Genomic DNA, 23,239 nt, shown 5'->3' on the forward strand with positions numbered 1-23,239 from the left:
GATTTACTGAGCACTTACATGCCAGGTACTGTGCAAATGCCTCACAGGTTGTAACTCAATTAATCCTCAAAACTAGCCCAAGGGAAACAGGAAGATAAAGAAACTTGGTCAAGGACACACAACTAATTAAGTAATGGAGCTGGTGGGATACTAACCTAGGGAATCAGTTCTTGAGACAATGCTCTTATAATTGCTGTGGTAACTCCTCTCCATCATCAGTATGAAAAGGGTTGACACCACTATCAAAAATGCTCAAAATATAGCCCAGTTAGGTAGAGAAGAAATAGGAATCCCTAAAGAATAAAATTTTCAGCTAACAATACAGTGTAGCGATCATCTGTATAATCTCAGAAATGGAAAAGCTAACAATTCACACTCAAGAACACGAATGTGATTAACATCATATAATATATCTGATCACAGCACTGTTATTATAAGCCATTTATTAACCTAGTTCCACCAATAATCCACCAAGATAAACTGTACTGGAAAACCTGTTAAAATTACACAATCCTTGGGGCGCCCGGGTGGCTCTGTCAGTTAGGTGTCTGATTTCATCTCACAGTCCATGAGTTTGAGCCCTGCATCAGGCTCTGTGCTGACAGCTCAGAGCCTGGAGCCTGCCTCCAGACTGTGTCTCCCCTTCTCTCTGCCCCTCTCCCACTCTTGCTCAGTCTCTCAAAAATAAATTTTATAAAGATTTAAAGAAATTTTTAAATTACACAATCCTTTATTAAAAACTAAACAAGAAAGTCAACAGAAAAATGCTAGTTTATTGATTTCATGGAACACATGCAGTGTTATTGTATGCATGCATTACGAAACTGAGGAACTCCAGAAAAATTCTATCCCACATTACCAAATCTTCACATTTACTCATAGAATAAAAGGAAATTAAATTATAAAATTATAAAGTGGGATTGAAAGCCATGTTTTATGTTTGAAAGAAAATATAAATCTATGGGGGTACTGAAAAATAAGATAAAATATTAATGTCCCTTACAGATTTATAGATATTTTGTTACTTTAGAAATATAAAGCTGCATTAAGTGTAATTTGGCTTATTCAGAAAATATTGCTTGGTGTATGTTCCAATTGATTTTTAGATCATACATACAAATGTGCCAATCTTACACAGAGTCCTAAATGTTGTTAAAAATAGAGCTGTAAGTTACTGACTTTTTGAAGAGGCTAATAGCTATTACTTGCCAGTATATATAATCAGCTGTTAAAAATAAAAACAGGTGAGAAACACTGATGTTATGAAAGTAGAAAAATTATTACATTCTCTAGATTTAAGATAACTACAAGAGAAAACACAAGTAATAGGACTTTGCCACAAGGTACTCTACTTATTCAAAGTCTCATTTTCTGAACAAGATCTGTGAGTTTTAAATTTTTTTTTAATCTTTATTTATTTTTGACAGAGAGAGACAAAAACAGTGCCAGCAGGGGACGAACAGAGAGAGAGAGAGGAAGATACAGAATCCGAAGCAGGCTCCTGTCTCTGAGCTGTCAGCACAGAGCCTGACGTGGGGCTTGAACTCACGAACTGAGAGATCATGACCTGAGCTGAAGTTGGATGCTTAACCGACTGAGCCACCCAGGAACCCCCATGAGCTTTTTTTTAACAGATGCTTTTTACTTGTATGGAATTTTTAGAGATTTACAAAAACTAAATACTGGATGGGAACAAATCCCTCTGTTTTTGCAGGTTTGCTTATTTTATGATTTGCTGAGAGCTATTCTAAAAATCAACTTGTGCTTGCTCTGCCCCTTCATAGACACTACAGAAGAGTAGTAGGTATGAAGTAAATGAGAAGAGATTCTCTACACTGTACCTAGACAATTTAGCCTGAGGGATACATGTGACAGAATCCTGAACTGTGTTCCTGAGGGAAAAAATGTGAAGCTGTGTTTGTGTTCCAGTATTTCAAGTGCTTAAACTTTCTTTGTGTTGCCATGAGTAATGCTTTTAAGGTAATTCAGTCACAGTCACAATGCAAGGTTAGTATCCAATTAAACTTTTATTTCTGTCTTTAAATCAAACTCCAGGAAATCTGCAGCAAAATTAAATCCATTTTCAGTGTAGAGAAACTACAAAGATTTAATACTATAGATTTTCCTAAATCTAGTTTTTGTGGTATGACTTTGAGTAAACAAAGGCAATATTAAACTTGTCTTAAATATTTTATCTAATTTTACTGACTAAACATTTTCTGTTTTTCAGGAGAGAGAAAATGTTGGAAGAAAACTGATTTCTCCCTTTTTGTGCCTTCCAGAGATTCTCACGGATAGTAAGGGAATAAGGGTTAGAGTTGTGGCACAACTGAAACAAAGGGATGGCAAGAGTAGCTTTGGTAGCAAAGTCAGTGTCCTGTTACAATCTGTGTCTGTACCTGTGACAGGGGTTCTTATTTACCGTAAATAATCACGAGAGTCATAAGATATTCAAGAGGACTGAATACTTACAAGGAAGACTGAATCAAGATGACTATTATCTGGATCAAGCTTTCTGTAAAGAACCATATGGGCTCTACAACTACTCCTCTTTGCCACAAGAATACGAAAGTAAACATAGACAATATTTGAATAAATGAACGTAGCTGTGTTGTATAGAATTTTATTTATGGACAATGAAATTTCAATTCTGCATAATTTCACATGGCATGAAATATTACTCTTTTGATCTTCCTCTACCACTTAGAACTTTTAAAACTATCCTCAGCTCATGGGACATGCAAAAATAGACAGCAGAAAAGATTTAAAGCATGAACTGTAGTTTGCCAACCCTGATCTAAATTAAATATTCATAGTTTTTAAAAATCTAACATGGGGCACCTGGCTGGCTCAGTGGGCAGAGCATGCAGCTCTTGATTTCAGGGTCATGAGTGTGAGCCCCATGTTGGAAGCAGAGTTTACTTTAAAAATGTTCTTTTAAAAAGAGGGAAAAAGGGGCGCCTGGGTGGCGCAGTCGTTAAGCGTCCGACTTCAGCCAGGTCACGATCTCGCGGTCCGTCGAGTTCGAGCCCCGCGTCGGGCTCTGGGCTGATGGCTCAGAGCCTGGAGCCTGTTTCCGATTCTGTGTCTCCCTCTCTCTCTGACCCTCCCCCGTTCATGCTGTGTCTCTCTCTGTCCCAAAAATAATAAATGTTGAAAAAAAAAAATTTAAAAAAAAAATAAAATAAATAAAAAGAGGGAAAAAAAGAAAAGCTTGTATTAAATAGATCCACAGATAAATTAATTAAAATCTAACATGGAATGTATTTTTTTAAGACCTAGACAGAGGGCTATATGAGTTTTATTTTAGTAAATGTTTTAGTTTTAGTAAATGTTTTATATAATGTTTTGTAAAATGTTTTAAGTAAAATACCTAGGATTCACAGTCACGTTAATATCGTGAGGAGGAGCATACAGAATTTACTTGATTTCATGAGTAGCACTAAAGTAGTGAATAAAAATTTAAATGCTTAAGGACAACAATTTTTTTTAATCCATGTCTCTAGTAAAGAATTAGTGAGGCTTAATTTAAGAACTGTCTGGGAAAGAATATTTTTAAAAATGTACTCAGCCTGGATCACAAGTAATTACGAGGAATGCCAGATATGACTCAGAATGTTTTGTGATTTCTGGAAAACATAAGTGAAATCTTTTTATAGAACTTTGATTTACCCTAATTTTTAAGCTTAGAAATAGCTTGACCAATGAACCTGATTGGGCATGTAAAACATATCTGTAAAAACTACTAAAATTAGAAGGCTAAAGTATGTTTTTCACTTGGGTGGCTCCTCATCAATTGTTTTGTTTCTCATGAAAAAAAAAAGAAACAAAAAGAAAATCTTGAATTCTATTATGTTTTGCTGTAATTAATTACATAAAAAACTAGTTTAATATCATTTCCAGTGGGGGTTCTATACTCACTTTATTACACTTCATTAATTTTACTTTACTCAACTTTATTACTAACATTTACCTAGCAGGAAATTTCCCCAAATTTAGGTACTTCCTCACCTAACAAAGGATGTTCAGAAGTCAAATCTTCTCTCCCCACAGTTATAGCTGCTGGAGACAGTGTGGGTGGTGGTGGCGTTCTGTCCATCCGAACACATTCATCTGACTCTTCTGGCATTTCTTCTTCACACATATCTTCTACTTGATAAACCTACAACGACAAACCACACTGCCTTAAAAGGTTTCTAAAAATATATTTACTAAGGTGTTCCGAACTTAATTGAAAAAAAAAAATAAATTCTAAGTGTTTTAAATTTTAAAAAGGCAAAACGACTATGGAAGCAGAGGTCAAACTATTTTAGTTTCTATTTAACAGGTTGAAAAGAAAACTTTGAAACAACTCAAATGAGGTTTTCATAATGCTCGAAAATATTGCACTGAAAGTAAGTTGCGAATCAGTATCTAGGCTACAAATTACTAAAGTTTCCCAAAAGGTGACAGTCAAGTCAGGACACATTCTTAATTTTGAGAATTAAAAAAAATTTTGATCTTATACACTCAATAACTAATTGGGGAATTTGCTATTGTTTCTATTAACTTCCAACTGTCATAAATAAAAATAAATGCTAGTACTTTTCACAAGCACACTAAGTAATTCTCCAAAATGACACATAATGTATCAGGGACTGTGTAAAGGACTATACCCCAGGTTCTTCTTTATTATATTTATGTGAATTAAAGATTAAATTATGAAAAATAACATCTAAGAACATACAAAAAAGGTATGCAATTACATCTTTAATTCTTTAATCTTCTGACCTACTCAAGAATCTAATGAATTTTTATAAGCTAGTATCAGGTAAACAGAAAATACATGTCCTTGAATTAATACACACCCAAACCCACCACTCCTAAGCCATCTGACACATTATTTTTAGTTCTTCAATATTGTTTCATACTTACAAAGTTTTTAATTTTTTAACTTGACCTTTGTAATCCAATGCTAAAGAGTATACTTAAGAAAACATGGACTCAATCTGAGAAGGTACTATGTAACTAAAAATAACTAATTTTTCATTAAACTTAAGGCTGTTTTCAAAGTCCACTTCTAGACTATTTTTGTCATCATTATTTAATCATTACTTTTAATTTTTTTAATTTAATGTTTATTTTTGAGAGAGCGTGAGAGACAGAGTGTGAGTCGGGGGAGGGGCAGAGAGAGGGACAGACAGAATCTGAAGCAGGCTCCAGGCTCCAGCTCCAGCAGTCAGCACAGGGCCCGACATGGGGCTCAAACCCACGAACTGTGAGATCATGACCTGAGCCGAAGTTGGAGGCTTAACCAACTAAGCCGCCCAGGCAACCCTATTTAATCATTATTTTTGAAAGATGATAGGTTACAAAAAACAAAACCACAAAGCAGTTTCTTTTTCTAATATACAAAGCTTATTACTTAAATTTACAAAGGTCATAAGTTTTTAAGATTACTTAAACTGATTAATAATTATAATAAATGTTAAAACAAAAAACCTTTCAACAACATTCACAAAAACTTGAGGTGATATCTAATACTATATGTACTTTTTATACTATATTTTAATCAAACTATTGAAAAATCTTGGTGATTTGAAGTATATCTTGGTCAATATAAAAGTGATCAAGATTTCTAAAACCAACATAAACCAAATGTTATAAAAGGGACTATCAAGTTTCATCTACAAAGGCATAGCTAACAGCAATACAGTTTAAAAAAAAATTAAGAGCGTGACCCTTGTTCAGCTCAGGTCATGATCTCATGGTTCATGAGTTCAAGCCTTGTACTATTAGTGCAGAGCCTGCTTGCTTGGGATTCTTCTCTCCCCCTCTCTCTGCCCCTCCCCCGCTCATGCTCTCTCTCAAAATAAATAAATAAACCTAAAATAAAATTAAAATTAAAAAAACCAAAAACACCTAACTTCCAAAGCCTCTAATTGTTTGTTGTTTTTTTTTGAGAGAGAGAGAGAGAGAGAGAGAGAGAACATAAGTGAGTGAGGGGCAGAGATAATCCCATGCTGACAGCATGGAGCCTGAAGTGGGGCTCAAGCTTACCCGATGTGGGGCATGAACTCATAAATGGTGAGATCATGACCTGAGCCAAAGTCAGTTGCTTAACCAACTGACCCACCCAGGAATAAAATATCTTAAAAGAAAAAAAAAAGATCTTTTCCTTTTAAAAAATTTAAAAATCCTAAAAAGTAACTTTAATCCTCCTGTTGCTGATAATTTTATACCAATATGATATCCAGAACTGTGATGTGAATCAACTAAGTAGGCTACATTTTTAAAAATTATTGGGGCACCTGGGTGGCTCAGTCGGTTAAGCGGCCGACTTCGGCTCAGGTCATGATCTCACGGTCCGTGAGTTCGAGCCCCGCGTCGGGCTCTGTGCTGACAGCTCAGAGCCTGGAGCCTGTTTCCGATTCTGTGTCTCCCTCTCTCTCTGCCCCTCCCCTGTTCATGCTCTGTCTCTGTCTCAAAAAAATAAATGTTAAAAAAAATTAAAAAAAAAAAATTATTTGCTCCCACCCCTGCATCTGGAAACCTGTTTCACCAAGGGAGATTCCTTAACCGTCTGGATCCTCAGAAGTGAAAGCAGTCATTCATTATCGTACAGTACAATAATGAGAGCTGCTAGTATCTGTTCACATGACAATTTTTTTTAAATAATGATAATGTCCAACACAGGTAAAGTCATCCAAAAGGAATGTCCTAGGGGTTAAAGGGAAGAAAAAAAATCTTCTAACGAGGGGCATCTGTCATAGTGATTACCTTAATTTGACAGTGGCAGGTATGTTGATCAGAGGTTATTAGAAAAGTATGGTTTTATCAACCAGTTAAGGTACACCTGTGCAGCATTCCTTTATTAGATATTTTCTTAAAATGTTTAAATTCTCTCTTTAATATTCATGCTGCCACAAAGTCTAATCATGCAAAGAACTCTGATTTTTTAAAAATAATGAACAAGTTTGAAAGGATAAAAAGAGTCATTAATAGCATATTCTGAAATAATCTATGAAAGAATATTACAAAATAATTTTCATTCTTTATAGGTAATTCTAACTAAACATACTTTCTTCCAAATCTGCTATGTAAAGGCAAAATAAGTTAATATAAAAAGGAAATCTATCTATCACAGACATCTGGCACATTAAACATAAAAATCTAAGTGCAACAACTAAAATATTGAATAAGACAAAGAAGTTGATGTTTTACTCACAAGATTAGGAAACTCCACAACACAATTTCTGTTTAGCCCATAACTAAAACTATTCTAAAACTAGCAATGACTGCCAAACTTACCTCAATAAAGTACCTTAGTCCTATCTGTCTACTTTTCCTAAATAAACTGTGGGACATTTATTGGTTCTAAATTATCTACTGTCACACATCATACCCACATATCAATGAAAAATTTTAGTTTCATAAATGTATCTTTTATAATATATATTTTAAGAACTACACTGATGGGGGCACCTGGGTGGCTCAGTTGGTTGAGCGTCTGACTCTTGATTTCAGCTCAGGTCATGATCCCAGAGTCATGGGATTGAGCCCGACATCGGGCTCTGCACTGGGTGTGGAGCCTGCTTGGGATTCTCTCTTTCCCCCTGTCTCTCTCCCCCACAGTCTAAAATAAAAATTAAAAAAAAAAAAAAATACCCTAATTTAACTTCGATATTCATACTTATCTTTCAAAATGTTACATCTCTTAAATAAATATATTCCTATCTTTAAATATCTGAAACAACCAGGAAACTGAAGAAATGTGTAATTCACAAAGAAATGTGATTTGATAAAAAAAATCAGATTTGATCAAAGGTAATAAAAGAAAAACGTAGTTTAAATTTATCTTTGAGAAAGATAAAAAATAAGATAACACAGAAACATCTACAGTATGTATGACCACACCAGTGATAGCAGAAAAATGTACTATTTTCATGGGGGAAAAAACCCAAAAAAACTCCAAAATAAGATAACGTACATTTTTAAATTATTTTTATATTCATTAAAATAAAATTATTTTTTAAATTTATTTTAATGTTTATTTTTATTTTTGAGAGACACAGAGACAGAGAGAGGGAGAGAAAGAGAGCGCACAAGTAGGGGAGGGCAGAGAGAGAGGGAGGCACAGGATCCAAAGCAGGCTCCAGGCTCTGAGCTGTCAGCACAGAGCCGAACGCGGGGCTCGAACTCACAAACCGGGAGATCATGACCTGAGCCGAAGTCGAATGCTCAACCAACTGAGCCACCCAGGTGCCCCGATATTTCTATCCCAAAGTTTCTCCTAACAAAGATAACTAGAAAAATAGTAGGCACAGAAAGAAATTTTACTTTTTACTTGTAATTACTGTAAACTTTGAAGCCTGTGTTTTTTATGTTACAATATCCACTGTAAATTCTTCAGAAATCTAACAGATATGGAGACACGATAACTGAATGACAAACTTATTTCTAGATTCCCATTGCTGTTTCTGTCAAGTTGTTATTATTTTTTTTTTAGTACTCTCTACATTCAACATAGGGCTTGAACCCACGACCCCCAAGATTAAGAACTACACGTTCCTCTAAGCCAGTGAGACACTCCTCTGTCAAACTGTTTTTCATAAAAGTAAATCAAAGTGGAATTCAATCTCTCTATGCATATAAACATCAATGAGGATGACAAGAATAAAGAATCTATAAACTTGCATCCTGTGAACCAAAATGTTTCCCATTGAGGAACAGACTTTGAAACTCCTTTCCTTTCTGCATTAGTGGTTATTAATTTTTAAGTGATAAAACCGCTTCAGTGAGGTTTAATACAAAACCTCCTTTGGGAAGACTGTCTTCCTCAGTTATAAACTAATTATGGATTTGATCATTCTGCCTAGACATTTAACAATCTTATTTCAACTTTTATTGTAAATCATTTTATAAATTTAAAGTCTTTTAGAGAATGTTTAAAAAAAATTCTCCAGGATAATTTTCTAGGCAACAAGTACCTTTGCTAAAGGTTTATTCTAAAAATTTCACCACGATCTATCTCAATTATTCAAACTTTTACTCCTCCCAGTGGATTTTTTCATCTTCAGATTCAATTCATCCACTCAGTTTTTTTTAGCTTTTTAAATGAGAAATCTTAAGTACATATTTCCCTTCATAGAAATTTAAAAATCACAAGTTTAGTAATTCTAAAAGATGGTCTACAGTTAATGTTTTTTGCAAACTTGGATTCTTTCCTAGAATATTTATTTATTTATTTTTTTTACAAAACTTAATTACAAAATATAATTGTACCCAAAAATTACATCATACAAGCATACCTCCACCTTGAAACCAAAGCCCCTAAAGGCCCAGGACTTCAGAATGCACACAACCAAAAGGTCAGGTAGATAAACCATACGTTTAAGAACATACAAGCCAACAGAAGGGATCTATGAAGGATAATCACCTTAAGAGAAAAAACTTTGTGCAGATGACACTGGTTCAAATGCATTCCCTTGGGGAAAAAAAATCAACTCTGTAAAGATAGCAGATGGATTTGTTTAAATAGTAATAAAATTAACGAGGGACTTTAATAACCATCACAAATTATCAAGCATGCAACCATACTACAACAAATGGCATTTTTTTTTTTTTTTTGCCCATATAGCATGTTTGTCAGACACTGACAGATGGAAATTTCAAGCTTTTTAAATTCATAGGCATTTAGATCTAGCAATATAACATAATGTGGGAAAAAAAGTTTTTACTCTCAGTTCAGCAAGAAGTCAAAGAGCTTCCAAGGGCTTACCACTGGTGGATCAACAGGTGCTGGTGGTTGTACTTGTAGGTTTACCGCAACAGTCTGTGGAGGAGGAAGAGTCTGAAATGGCAACTGGACCAAAGCTTCTGCAGCTGGAAGCTCCTCTTCTGACACCAAAGCATTCTGCACCAAAACCTGGCCCTGGGATAGAATTTCAGGCTGCACTTGTAAAGACTGCATAGACTGCAAGGGCAGTGGTGGAATCTGAGCTGGAGGAGATGTTGACATCTGTGGAGGGGTTGCAATTGGGATTGGAGAGGACTGCAGGGTTGAATATGGCTGGTGTGATGTTGGAGACACAATCTGCTGACCTGGGGACACCAAAGCAGACTGCTGAACTGGGCCAATGTGTACGACAGGGGAAGCTGGAAGTGGAAGATGGGATGGAAGATTCAGCTGTGCTGTAGGTTGCACCTGATTAGCAGTGGACTGCTGCAGGTTTGACCCTGGCTGGAGAGCTGATGACACAAGAGGGTGTGGCTGAATAAGTGCTTGTGGATGAATAATTATAGTAGGAGACTGACTTGGTGAATGAGGTGGTGGAGGAGACACCACTACAGACTGCTGTGCTGACTGTGACTGGCTAGGAGACATTGTTAAAGAAGGGGGATGGCTCTGAATTGGTGAACAATGCTGTGACTGGGCATTAGTAGGTGCTGGAGGAAGGCCATGGTTTTGGAGTGGCATACAGTGCTGGGATGGGGGTGGGTCTTGAGTTGGATTCTGAAGTGTGATTGGCTGAATTTGCTGTTGCTGCTGTTGCAATATCAGCTGATGATGGGAAACCTTGGGAGTGGTGAATGAAGAGGAATCTGCTGATGTTTTATTAGAGGATGAGGCTGAATTGGAGGATATGAAGCTGTGAGAGAAAAAAATGACAATTAGTATTTTTTCCAGAAATATCATAAACATTTTTAAATAAATCTAAAGGAGGCAAGTTTTCACATCAGAATGTCATAATCTCCAGAAATCTTTTATAAGACTTTCAGACAAGAGTGATTTGAAAATATAACAACTTTTCCTCAGAAAACTGTAAAGACTTCATAAAATAACCTTACTGTGATAAGGTCAAAAGAAAACTGCCTAAAGCGATTGATTCATACATCTGAAATATACACATGATTTATTCTTATTAAATTTTAGAAGTCATCAGAATATCTGCAGTAACTTAACGAAGTTTATCCATCTGAATTCCTTCTTTGGGGAGAAGAAGAAGTACCACGAACAAATGTAATATGTATATAAGTAACTTCAAAATCATAAATGCAATATCAAAATTCATAAATGTCTCATCTTTTCTAATCTACGTCTAAATACTCTTCCAACTAATAGTCAATGTAATTATTTATAAAGCTTCCCAAATAACTTTCCAAATTTGAGCCAGGATGAAAAGTTGGTATTATTTGACTCAGAAAATGTTTTGTATAAAAAGTAAATTCAGCTAAGCAAAACACGTGTCAATTCTATACCACTGTTCAATAATCACTGTAACTAAGAAATAAAATCTCAGAGGCCATTCCAAATCTAGGAGAGCATTAGTTTTGCTTGCAGAGAGAATCCATGCTGTCTAAATAAATGATCTTGTTTAACTTCTCTCCCCACCCACCAAAAATAAAAAAACCAACAACAAAACCTACAGTGATCTATCACTGATACTATCAGTTTTCTCCACACAGGAGTCACTCACAACAGGGATAATATATGTAAGAATTAGCAAAATCAAGTAGTAAATATTTGTCCCATCATTATGCTTCTTCTGCATACTAGTGTGTATGTTTACACAGAGGGGGATGCTGGGGAAATCCTGTTTACTTAAAAATGGACACTAGGTTCATTAGAAGATAAATTGAAAAGATTGCTTAATATCATATAAAAGCTATATACACTTAAAATAGGTCTAAAGACTCTGCAACATTTTCTTTAAATCTCAGAATGTTAAGATAAACCTTGCATCTATTTTTGTACTTAACCACATTTGTGGCAAAAAGCCTTATGAAACCTTGTAACAACTTTAACATTCTTGCATTTGGTTATCATTTAAAATTTGGAGATCCTTTAAGGAAATTAACATCTGATTAACATCTCAAAAGAGAGGGTTCAACAAATATCCACATATTGTATTAAGAAAAATGGAGATTAGGTCTAAAATTTCATTTAACAAAAATAATTCTCACATAACTAGATTAGCACTTCAAATTAAGACTGAAAATTTTACACTAGTACTTTATAAATGTGTTGATAAAGATTATATTATAGAACATTCAATAAAATCTTGAAATTCTTTTTTTTAAGCTTTTTTTTTTTTTAAATATTTATTTATTTATTTTGAGAGACAGATATGGAAGGCTCATGTGCATGGGGAAGGGGCAGAGAGTCCTCAGCAGGCCTGATGCAGGGCTTGAGCTCCCAAACGGTGAGATCATAACTTGAGCCAAAATCAAGATTCAGATGCTTAACTGACTGAGTCACCCAGGTGCCCCCAAATCTTGGAATTCTAGAGAGTGCCTTTTCTCCAAAGGGCTCAAGATACTATTTTTCCTCTTTTAAATATAGGGAAATAGAGTTTTTTTCCAGGATAACAGCAAAAGCCCATTTTAGTTCAACTTTTTGAGTTGTAATTAAAATTTACCACTCTTTTAAGTTTCTTTTTAAGTTTATTTATTTGAGAGAGAAAGAGAGCATGAGTGGGGAAGGAGAGAGAGAGGGAGAGAGAGAAATCCCAAGCAGGTTCTGTACGGTCAGCACAGAGCCTGATGCTGGGCTTGAACTCACAAACTGTGAGATGATTACCTGAGCCAAAGTCAAGAGCTGGATGCTTAACCAACTGAGCCACCCAGGAGCCCCAAAATTTACCATATGATTGAAGTACAATGTACATCATATTTATGGGAATAAAAATTCCTTCTCAGCTCTAGCAAATAAGCAATCTTTTTTTATATTCTAGAGCTGATAATTCAATACTCTCTCACCTAAACTAAATTTTTGATGAGACATCAAAGTGAGTCTATATATATTAGTCCATAAGTCCAACTGATAAGCATATACATTACAGAATAATTATGAGAATACCTGAAGCAATACTTCTTTTTACAAGAAAAGCCCTAGTGTTCTGGAGAATATCATGTTTCTTAACTTCTCCGATTTTAATAAGTATATTAAGATGGGTTTATATTTGGAGAGTTAATGATTATCATACTCTCTCACATATGTAGAATTCTTTATATAATTACTTACAATTAAGTATATTATTAATTACACATTATTTTTTTTAATGTTTATTTAATTTTTTGAGAGAGAGAGAGAGAGAGAGAGAGTGTGAGCGGGAGGGGTAGAGAGAGAAGACGACACAGAATCTGAAGCAGACTCCAGGCTCTGAGCTATCATATCAGCACAGAGTCCGATGCGGGGCTCAAACTCATGAACTGTGAGATCATGACCTGAGCTGAAGTCGGATGCTTAACCGACTGAGCCACCCAGGCACCCCAACAATTACACGTTATTGTAAATTATTAAACATATTATTTTATTAAATAGTTATAGCAATAGTTTATTAAATAGTTTTAAATAGTATAGCATGAGGCAAACAGGGTACTATGATAATCCAATATATTACAGATGAAGAAACTGGGCAGTTAAGTGCACTACCTGAAATCAGCTGGCTATTAAGGGGCAGCACTGGGTCTAAAAGAACCCATAGCCCTAGCTGAGTCTGGGTTCCTCTTATGGACTGAATGTTTTTGTCCCCCAAAATGCATATGTTGAGACCCTAACCCCTAATGTGACTGTATTTGGTAATGGGGCCTCTAAGGAAGTAATTAAAGTTGAATGAGGTCAGAAGGGTAGATCTTTACAAGAATATACATCAACATCAGAAAGCTCAATCCTCTCTCCTGGCACTCAGATGAAAGGCCATGTGAGGACACAGCAAGAAGGCAGTTATCTGCAAGCCAGGAGGAGAGCTCTCACCAAAAACCAAACACTGCCAGACCTTGACCTTGGGTTTTCCAGCCTCCAGAACTGTAAGAAAATAATTTTCTGTTGTTTAAGCCACCTAGTCTATGGTATCCTTTATGGCAGCCTGAGCAGACTAGCATAGGCTTTTCACTACATATTAAATTCATGTCTACAGAAAGTGGTATATATTTTTTCCAACTAAACTGATTTTGTTTAGAAAATTTTGTTTGGAATAAAAGCTCTAGACTAAAAGCTCTAAAAACTGCTATAAAGACTTGAACTCAAATAGAGTTCATGATAATATCCAGATATGTCGTTGTTGTTCACCTTTATTTATATATTAAAAATACATTAACTATGAAGTGAGAACTACACATTCAAAAGAAATGATGAGGGGCCTGGGTGGCTCAGTCAGTTAAGCGTCTCACTAGATTTCGACTCAGGTCATGATCTCACGGTTTGTGAGTTTGAGCCCCATATCCAGCTCTGTGCTGACAGTACAGAGTCTGCTTGGGATTTTCTCTATCCCTCTCTCTCTCTGCCCTCCCCTACTCACTCTCTGTCTCTCTCTCAAAAATAAACTTAATTTTTTTTTTAATTTAAAAAAATGACGGAAAAAAAATCAAATGATTTTAGCACCCTAGAAATAAATATAAAGAAATAATAACCATGTCCATTATAATAATTATTAGTCTATACTGCATTAGGACACCAGTAGATTTTTCATATTTGAAAGCAACTTATAGGAATAAGCATTTTTCTAAGGAAAAAGACAAATTACCAATTCAAGAATCTCAAAAAAGAAAAAAAATCTTCATTTCAGACTAACTTCCCACCAACAAGTGCAGAAAAACTAAGAATGGAAAAATACAGTTGTTTCCTAGACAGGAGATATAAATTACTTTGCATAACTGCAGTGTAAGGCTTGAATGAATTTAGTTTGGCAGCTGCAAAGGTTTTTGTGGCTGAGGGTGTTTCATTGGTTTTGTTTCTAATCAACAACACCATGGGAAACTGGAGTTTGGTTAGAACACGTTAAGAGATCTAAATTTGGAATTGAATTGTCCTGAGACTCTGATGGTTTTAGCCTACCTGTCTCCTCCATACCCACATAAAATACTGGCTATCAGAGGAAGGCAACTATAGGGATACTATCACACTATCAATGAAAAAAAAGGGGAAGAGTAACTGTCAACTTAGAACCAGGTACTGGGACTCTTGATTCAGCTCAGGTAATGATCTCAGGGGTTTGTGAGTTCAAGTCCCACATCAGGCTCCACAATTACAGTGCAGAGCCTGCTTGGCATTCATTCTCTCTCTCTCTCTCTCTCTCTCTGCCCCTCCCTCCCCTCTCAAAATAAATAAACTTAAAAAAAAAAAAAAAAAAGAACCAGGTATTGGGAGTTCAGTGGGACTGAAAATCTAAAAGTAGATCTCCTTGCTTGAACTCACCCTGAAAGAGGTCCTAGCTTTCTTTGAAGGTAGCATTCTCTTTGGCAGTAAACTAACCCACCCTTCATTATAATCTATCATAACTGTAAGAGTCACTAAAAACTGTCCCCTAAGCAGTCATTTCAAGTGCAGTGGGTCACTGCTTGTCCACACTGACTCCTCTATCAACACTGGCCAGAGGCTGGTTTGAGGCTAAAAATACTCTGGACAGTACAATACAAAAATCCTGTTATCAAGCCATACAGAGAACAGTACCTAAGCACACATAATGTTTATAAAAAAGAATTCACACCACACTATAATGAATGGATTTTATTAATTTATACATTATAACAAAGCCTGTACTTAATTTCCAAAATTCAAATGGGAAAAAAAATCAACTATTAATCCAACAAATATTTACTGTCCATCTATTGTAGAAAGTGTTTATAAGGTACAATTTATCGCTGTTAAGATTAAGGGATGAAAAGGTGAATCTGAAAAAGGATTAAAGGAGTTAATAATTGTAAAGTACTTGACATGTAAGTCCTCAATATTATTATCTTACTCTCAAAGAGCTTACTATCTAGGGAAAAGCTAAGTATATCAACAACTATAAAAGAAAAAGGACCATGAAGAAGCATAAAAATACAAGTTCAAAGTGATGAGAGATTTCTAACTAGGGGAATCAAACAATTACAAGACACTGAGGTTGGGTGCTGAGGATGCTGGCAATATTAACACAGAGGAAAGATGTAAGAGAAATAGGTTTAGGTGGAGAAAAAGGAGACTTCAGTAATATAAATTAATCTTTAAGAAGTAATGCAGAGTTTTAAAAAGAAAGAAGACGCTTACTTGATGAAGTTGGATCAAGGAGGGGTTTTTTAAGTTTATTTACTTATTTTGAGAAAGACATTTATTAGAAATAACTTTTTTTTAATTTATTTATTTTGAAAGAGAGAGAGAGAGTAGGCATGAGCACACAGGGAAGGGCAGAGAGAGAGTGAAGGAGAATCCCAAGTGGATCCTGAGCTGTCAGCACAGAGCGTGCAAGGGGCTTGAACCCATAAACCATGAGATCATGAACTGAGCCAAAACCGAAAGTCAGACACTCAACTGACTGAACCACCCAGGTCCCCAGGAGGATTTTTAATGAAACATATGTGATGTCTAGCCCAGTGAATGACACACACACATACTTTCAATAAACAATAGTTGAAATAGCTATTGAAATAACATATGCAGATATATATAGGAGAAATCTAAGTATGCATGAGAAGCAAAGGAAAGGATCCAGCATGAGGGAAACAAAAGATGCTGTAACAACTACAAGAAAAAGTCAGGTGCTGGTAAAAAAAAAAAAAAAAAAAATGCAAATCAATGACACAATCAGTGTTAACTTTAAAGTAGAAAGCAGATAACTCCTTATCTTTTAAGTGAACAAAGCTCAACACTGAGAAATTCTGAGATGAATAGAGAGATGGTAAGGAAACTCATGCTGGATGGCCCCAACATTTTCAGCATGAGAACCGTGAAACAGTTATCTGTGGACAGCAGAAGGTTTCAAAGGTTGATGAGAATGAAAATGACTTAACTGACTGCCTGACATCTTCCTCTCAGAAATGAAATAAAAGATGGAAAAAAAGCAACATGGTAAGGGAAATAATTACACAAAATCCTTAGTTTTGGAAAGTGGTAAACTCCACTCACTAATGACAACTTTACAAAAAATGTGTGCTTTTTTTTTTTTTAGAGGTTTTAATTTTGTTCCACTAAAGCATATTAAATAAACTATAGGCAAATCTTTTTTTTTTTTTTTCTTTAAAGCTAGAAGGTTTTATAATAACAAGCACTGACAGGATGTGGAGAAAAAGGAACCCTCTTGCACTGTTGACAGCAATGCAAACTGGTGCAGCCACTGTGGAAAACACGATGGAGGTTCCTCAAAAAATTAAAAATAGAACTATCCTACAATCCAGTAATTACACCAATGAGTATTTACCCAAAGAATATGAAAACACTAATTCAAAAGGATACATGCACCCCTGTTTTTGCAGCATTATTACAATAGCCAAATTATGGACACAGCCCAACTGTCCATCCATAGATGAATGGATAAGATGTGTAGATATATACAATGGAATATTACTCAGCCATCAAAAGAATTAAATCTTGCCATTTGCAACAACTATATAGAGCTAGAGAATTTAATGTTAAGTGAAACAAGAGAAAGACAACTACCATATGAATTCTTCACATGTAGAGTTTAAGAAACAAATGAACAAGAAAAAAAAACAAAAAAACAGATTCTTAACTACAGTGAACAAAGGGTTTACCAGAGGGGAGTGGATTGGGGGATGAGTGAAATAGGTGATGGAGATTAAGAGTATGCTTATCTTGATAAGCAGTAATAAAGAGAATTGTCGAATCACTACACTGTACACCTGAAACTAATATAACACTATACATTAACCATAGAAGAGTTAAAAAAATTTTTTAATCAAATAAATAAAAAATAAAAGCTATTGGTTTTACTAGTATAATGGGAGACCAGCACACAATGAAGATGTTAATCAATGCTAACTGACCAAAAAGTTTATTATTGTAATTTGTGTTTAGCTGTTGGGCTCTTTTGGTTTCCTGTTTTCAAGCTACAATACGGACTTTTGTAAACTCATGAAATTCACATTTTAAAAATGTTTTAAAAGCATTGTTCTTGTTCAAGTAATAGACATCTTTTGTATGAATAATGCAACTATTTTCAACAAGTTTTATCCTACCTGGTGCTATTAACTGGTGAATACTTGATGTCCGAGTGACAGCTGTGCTGCGTGATTCCAGACTTGGACTTTCTCCTTTCTTATTACTTCTGGAGAAGGATCTCGTTGGCTGATTTTAGAACTGGTCACTGTTGTTTTGTTATGACAAATTGTCAATGACTGAGTTTGACTAGTGCTTTTTGGCGGACCGTTCTGTGAGCTAGATAATACACCCAACTTCTGGCTGCGTAAGTTAAATTCTGAACCTAAGAACCACACAACAAAAAATAAGGATGAAACAGATAGTATTAATTGAGATGTGATAATCATTACCATTATAACAATGACAACAAGTTTACATTACGCTTTTCTACATAAAGTTCCACTTTAAACAACTGATTAATCCTAAAGGAAAGGGGAGTTAGGACTCTAAGTAATCATACTTAAATTAAGGAAAAAAAATTTTAGAAGACATTAAGGGAATCATTAAGAACAACATGAAAACAGTATGTATATAACAAATGAACTATGAATATGACGAAATTACTATGCAACATACTGCACTTTGAAGTTACCAGCTCAGAGACAGCCGAAGGGAGGGGAAAGAAGGGTATTCCAGATATGGGAGAAAACCGGAGCAAAGGTGCAGGGCAGAAGAGCCCAGGGTGCATAAGGGAAGAAGGAGCAATTCCTTCAACTTCACTTTCCACTTCTCCAGGCCAAGATTGTAAAACACTGAAAGTTACAAGGGCCTCATGTTACATGGGCCTCACTGTTACTACACATACAGTTAGGAGAGTGCACAAAAGATACTGTCATCCTCATACAGATCAGAAAGAGGTACCAAAAGGAAAAAAAAAAAAAAAACATTCTATTGAGATTATATGGAAACAACTCATCTTGTTTTTTTTGTTTTTTGGGGTTTTGGGGGAGGGGGGGCACTCATCTTGTAAATAAGAAAACTAATTCATCAAATCACCTACCCCATTGTGATAATTATGAAAATCATTTCCCATTAACTCCTTTTTAAAATCCTGTTGTTATGTAATACTAACTTGCCTCTGAGAACTAGATCTTGTGAACTAACAAGACTGTGCACAGACTTGAAATGGCTTATGGTCAAGGCTCCTGTCTACACCCAGGGTTACTCTACACATACTGCCAGTCTGGATGGTAGCAAGGATCATCCCAATGACTCTCACCTGAGGTTTATAACATTTCCAAAGAGCAAGGCAGAAAATGCCTCTCCAAGAGCTGCCTAACCTTTCACCTACCTGGAATGAATGCATTAAACACGGCATGAGTAGGAAATTAAAGTAAGAGATTCTAAAGTGACAAAGCAAGTGAGATACTGAGGCATTATGAACACTCCTCAGTTTCATGTGTGGTCTGTCTCTAGAACTGCCATCATTAACTGATACTCACAGGCGATCCATTCTCTTCACAAGTGCCAAATGCAGTGTTCAGCCAATGACAGACACTAAATAATGTTTACTTCAGAGCAGTTGAAGCTTAATCATTCTATTCTGAGCTACTGAAAAAAATTTCTAAGTGAGACTACATGGAGCATCTTCTCTGATTTTGTCAAATACTCCATAGCAATGTAAGTGGACTAACAACTACTGTATTATGAAAATTTAATGCAAAATAAAATGTGCTAAAATCCAGGTTTCTAAGCTTGCCACTGAAAGCCCTCCACAGTCTAGGTCGAAACCACTTCAAGCTCATCTTCCACTACTCCAATCCACAATATTCATTCTAGCCAAACTGTTCTGCTCACCCTTCTCCAAACACATCTTGTACTTCCTTGATGTACTTGTTCATGTACTTGAGCCCTTGACTCAAGTTTCTCTTGCCTAAAATGCCAAATACTTCCTCAAAGCTGTCTCCTGAAGTCCAATCCATTCTTCAAGGCCCAGTAAAAATCACACTGACTCTCCCAAAGAAACCTCTACAAAGTCACTAGTTAGAAATAACGTCTCCTCCGTCTAGAATGCATTTCCCATTGAAATTGGATCATATTGGCCTACAGCACTGACAAATATCTAGCTTATTTTAGAATTACTAATGTCTCTGCCAATGAAATACTGAGACTCTGGCTGGCAGGCTCTCATCTCTGACATGCATTTTTATACTCCCACAGCTGAGTGCTACAGACATAACAGAAACTCCACAAGTCTGAGATATTCTCCTATTTCCGATTTTAAAATATATGTTAACTGGCTTTTATTTATTTTTTTGGTAAGTATTTAGTTCTATGTTTTTTTTTTGTTTTTTTTTTTTTAGCAAACATTAAAATCTGTTCATATTTAACCAAAAAAACTCAACAAATATCTAGTAGAGGCACATTAAAATCTTTCAGGAAGCAAGGAGAAAGAGCCTAAATTTAACATCTGCCATAATTGATCTATAAGGTGAACCACATCACAATAATAACCAAAGGCTGAATTATAATCTAGAAACTTGAAAGCTTTCTTTCAAATGAAAAGCATATTCACAGTAATGAGGATTTCACACAATGAATGCTAACCTGTAGCAGTCCATTTCTGTAGAATCATACACCTTTTCTTCTAATTTTACTTTCTGGAATTCTGAAAGAAAATATATGTGTGTCCTTATTATATATTTTATAAACTATATATATTTATATGAAGAGATAATTTTAGAATATGGCTGTAATAGCCATGGTCATCTCGGTTTATATGTTTACAATAAATTTCAAATCTGCTAACTATACTCAAAGTATGTTACTGAGTTAATTTAGCTGTTAATAGAAAGATCGACATGTTCAGATTTCCTTGACAGAGCTTCCCTTTGAGAAGAACCCAACCTTTCTAGATACAGAATAGTAAGGCACTCTAATGTCCAATTTGCTTTCATCTGAACTTTTCGTATGATCAAATTATGGAAACGTTCTGACTTTTAAAAATGTCTAGGTTTCACATGACTTATTTCTGCTAATTTCACACATTACATTTTTACAGTGGATTCCTCAAATACTCTCACATCAATATTTAATTTGGTTCTAACAAATACCGCGTGAATTACTATAGCATCCCTTCTTTGCAGATGAGGAAACTAAGATTTAATGTCAGACTGCTAACAGTGGAGTTGAGTTTCTAGTTTTATTTTAAGCTTATTTATTTATTTTGAGAGAGAGAGAGAGTGAGTGAGAGCACACCAGGGGGAGGGACAGAGAGAGAGAGAGTAGACAGTCTCTGCACTGTCAGCACTGAACCCTATGCAGGGCTCAAACTCAGCAACAGTGAGATCATGACTTAAGCGGAAGTCGGAAGCTTAACCAACAGAGCCACCCAGGCGCTCCTGAGCTTTCTAGCTCTTAAATCCAAAGGGCTGTTTTCTTCTCAATTCTAAAAGCATTCCCCCGATAGCATTGGTAAGTAAGATTTGTTGCTTTTAGTCCTGTATCTTTCTGAAATTGTATTTTTTTTTTACTTATTTTTATTTTCTTGGTCATGGTAGGGAAAAGGGATGGAGCATTTAAAATAGTAAATAAGGGGGGGGGGGCCTGGATGGCTTAGTCGGTTGAGTGTCCGACTCTTGATTTCAGCTCAGGTCATAATTTCAGTTTGTGACTTGGAGCTCCACACTGGGTTCTGCATGGACAGCATGGAGCCTGCTTGGGATGTTCTCTCTCTTCCTTTCTCCACCCTTCCCCGCTTTCATGCACGTGCACTCTCTCTCTCAAAAATAAACATTAAAAAAATTTTAAATAAGTAATAGTAATCAAAGGTAAGATATTCCAAATTTCTTATTTTTGGATAGTATGCTACAAATAAAATTTTAATACAAAGGAAAAATTAACTGTTATACCAACTTCTGTAAAAGAGTATTAAATAAAATGTCAACTTTGGTATTTCTCAATTATAAATTCATTGTTTAAAAATTTTCAAATATGGGGCTCCTGGGTGGCTCAACTGGTAAGCATCCGACTTCGGCTTAGGTCATGATCTCACAGTTTCATGGGTTTAGGCCCTGCGTCTGGCTCTGTGCTACAGCTCAGAGCCTGAAGCCTGCTTTGGATTCTGTGTCTGCCTCTCCCTCAGCCCCTCCCCAGCTCGTGCTCAGTCTCTCAAAAATAAATAAATGTTTAAAAAATTTTTTTAATAAAATAAAATTTTCAAATATAAGTTTAAAAATTAACAAAGTGGAACACAAATATTTCAAAACTAACAGCCCCGAATTTGAGGAAAGAATATTCAAAAGTATTAGCATCCCCTACCACTGCCAGTTTCATTCACTGCCATTTCAAAACCAAAGTAAAGAAAAAACATTTGTAGATAAATTCCTAAGGTCAATCCATTCCTTTAGTTTCTCAAAGTCTATCCTTGAATTAAGTCAAATCATCACAGAGCCAAATACTTGTATCACATTGGCCTGAATCCCAAAGAGTCACTTTTATAAATTATTTTGACTATGTTCACATTTAAAGATACTACTAAAGACACTGTAAGATGTTTTCTCCATGAGAACCCACAACACAACTCTAGAGCACTCTAGAGAGCATGTAGTTGTTTCCTTAACAACTGGTTTATTCTACCTTGGAAACTATGAATCATTTAAATGGTTGTCTTTCTCTCTTCACTATTAGCTACTTGAAACCTAAGAACCAAATTCATGACTCATCTTTAGATACTGTATAACAAAAATGGTGATTAGTGGCATGTGATAGGTGCCAAGCACTATGCTAAGTACTTTATGAGTACTGTCTCTTTATTCCTTATAACAACTCTGAGCTATTTTAGTTTACAGTGAAGAAATTGAGGCTCAGGGCACCTGGCTGCCTCAGTCTTTAGAGTGTGTACTCTTTATTTTTTTTAAGGTATGTATGTATGTATGTATTTAGAAAGTGAGAGAGCACAAGTTGGGGAGGGGCAGAGAGACAGAGAATCCCAAGCAGGCTCTGCAATGATAGTGTAGAGCCCGACACAGGACTCGAACCCACGAACCGTGAGATCATGACCTGAGATGAGGTTGGATGCTTAACCAACTGAGCCACCCAGGTGCCCTGGGTGTGCCAACTCTTGATCTCAGGGTTGAGAGTTCAAGCTCCACACTGGGTGGAGAGCTACTTAAAAAATAAAATAAAAAAAAAGTGAGGCTCAGCCCAGGTAATAATAACAAAAACATCTACTGAGTGCTACATATCAGATATTGTTCTATTTTTCAACTATTAACATATCTAATCCTCACTACAAAACTTTGAAGTAAGCATTTTATAAATATTTATTTTATACTGTTGAAACTGAGGCAAGAGATCAATGATATACAATGAGAAAGTGGTAGAGCATGTATTCCAATC

At 35.6% G+C, this 23,239-nt stretch overlaps 1 protein-coding gene across 1 annotated transcript in view; it reads right to left on the reverse strand.

Moving 5' to 3' along the window:
• Window positions 1-23,239, reverse strand: part of PHC3 (polyhomeotic homolog 3) — a 78,905-nt gene that overhangs the window by 26,530 nt on the left and 29,136 nt on the right. Inside the window, 6 exon segments of the mRNA XM_030330603.1 lie at window positions 4,012-4,162; window positions 9,761-10,566; window positions 10,569-10,631; window positions 17,938-18,024; window positions 18,027-18,176; window positions 19,180-19,186. Coding sequence (XP_030186463.1) covers window positions 4,012-4,162; window positions 9,761-10,566; window positions 10,569-10,631; window positions 17,938-18,024; window positions 18,027-18,176; window positions 19,180-19,186 — 1,264 coding nt within the window.

The sequence above is a fragment of the Lynx canadensis genome, chromosome C2 (assembly GCF_007474595.2).
Source record: "Lynx canadensis isolate LIC74 chromosome C2, mLynCan4.pri.v2, whole genome shotgun sequence".
In the NCBI taxonomy this organism is placed as follows: domain Eukaryota; kingdom Metazoa; phylum Chordata; class Mammalia; order Carnivora; family Felidae; genus Lynx; species Lynx canadensis.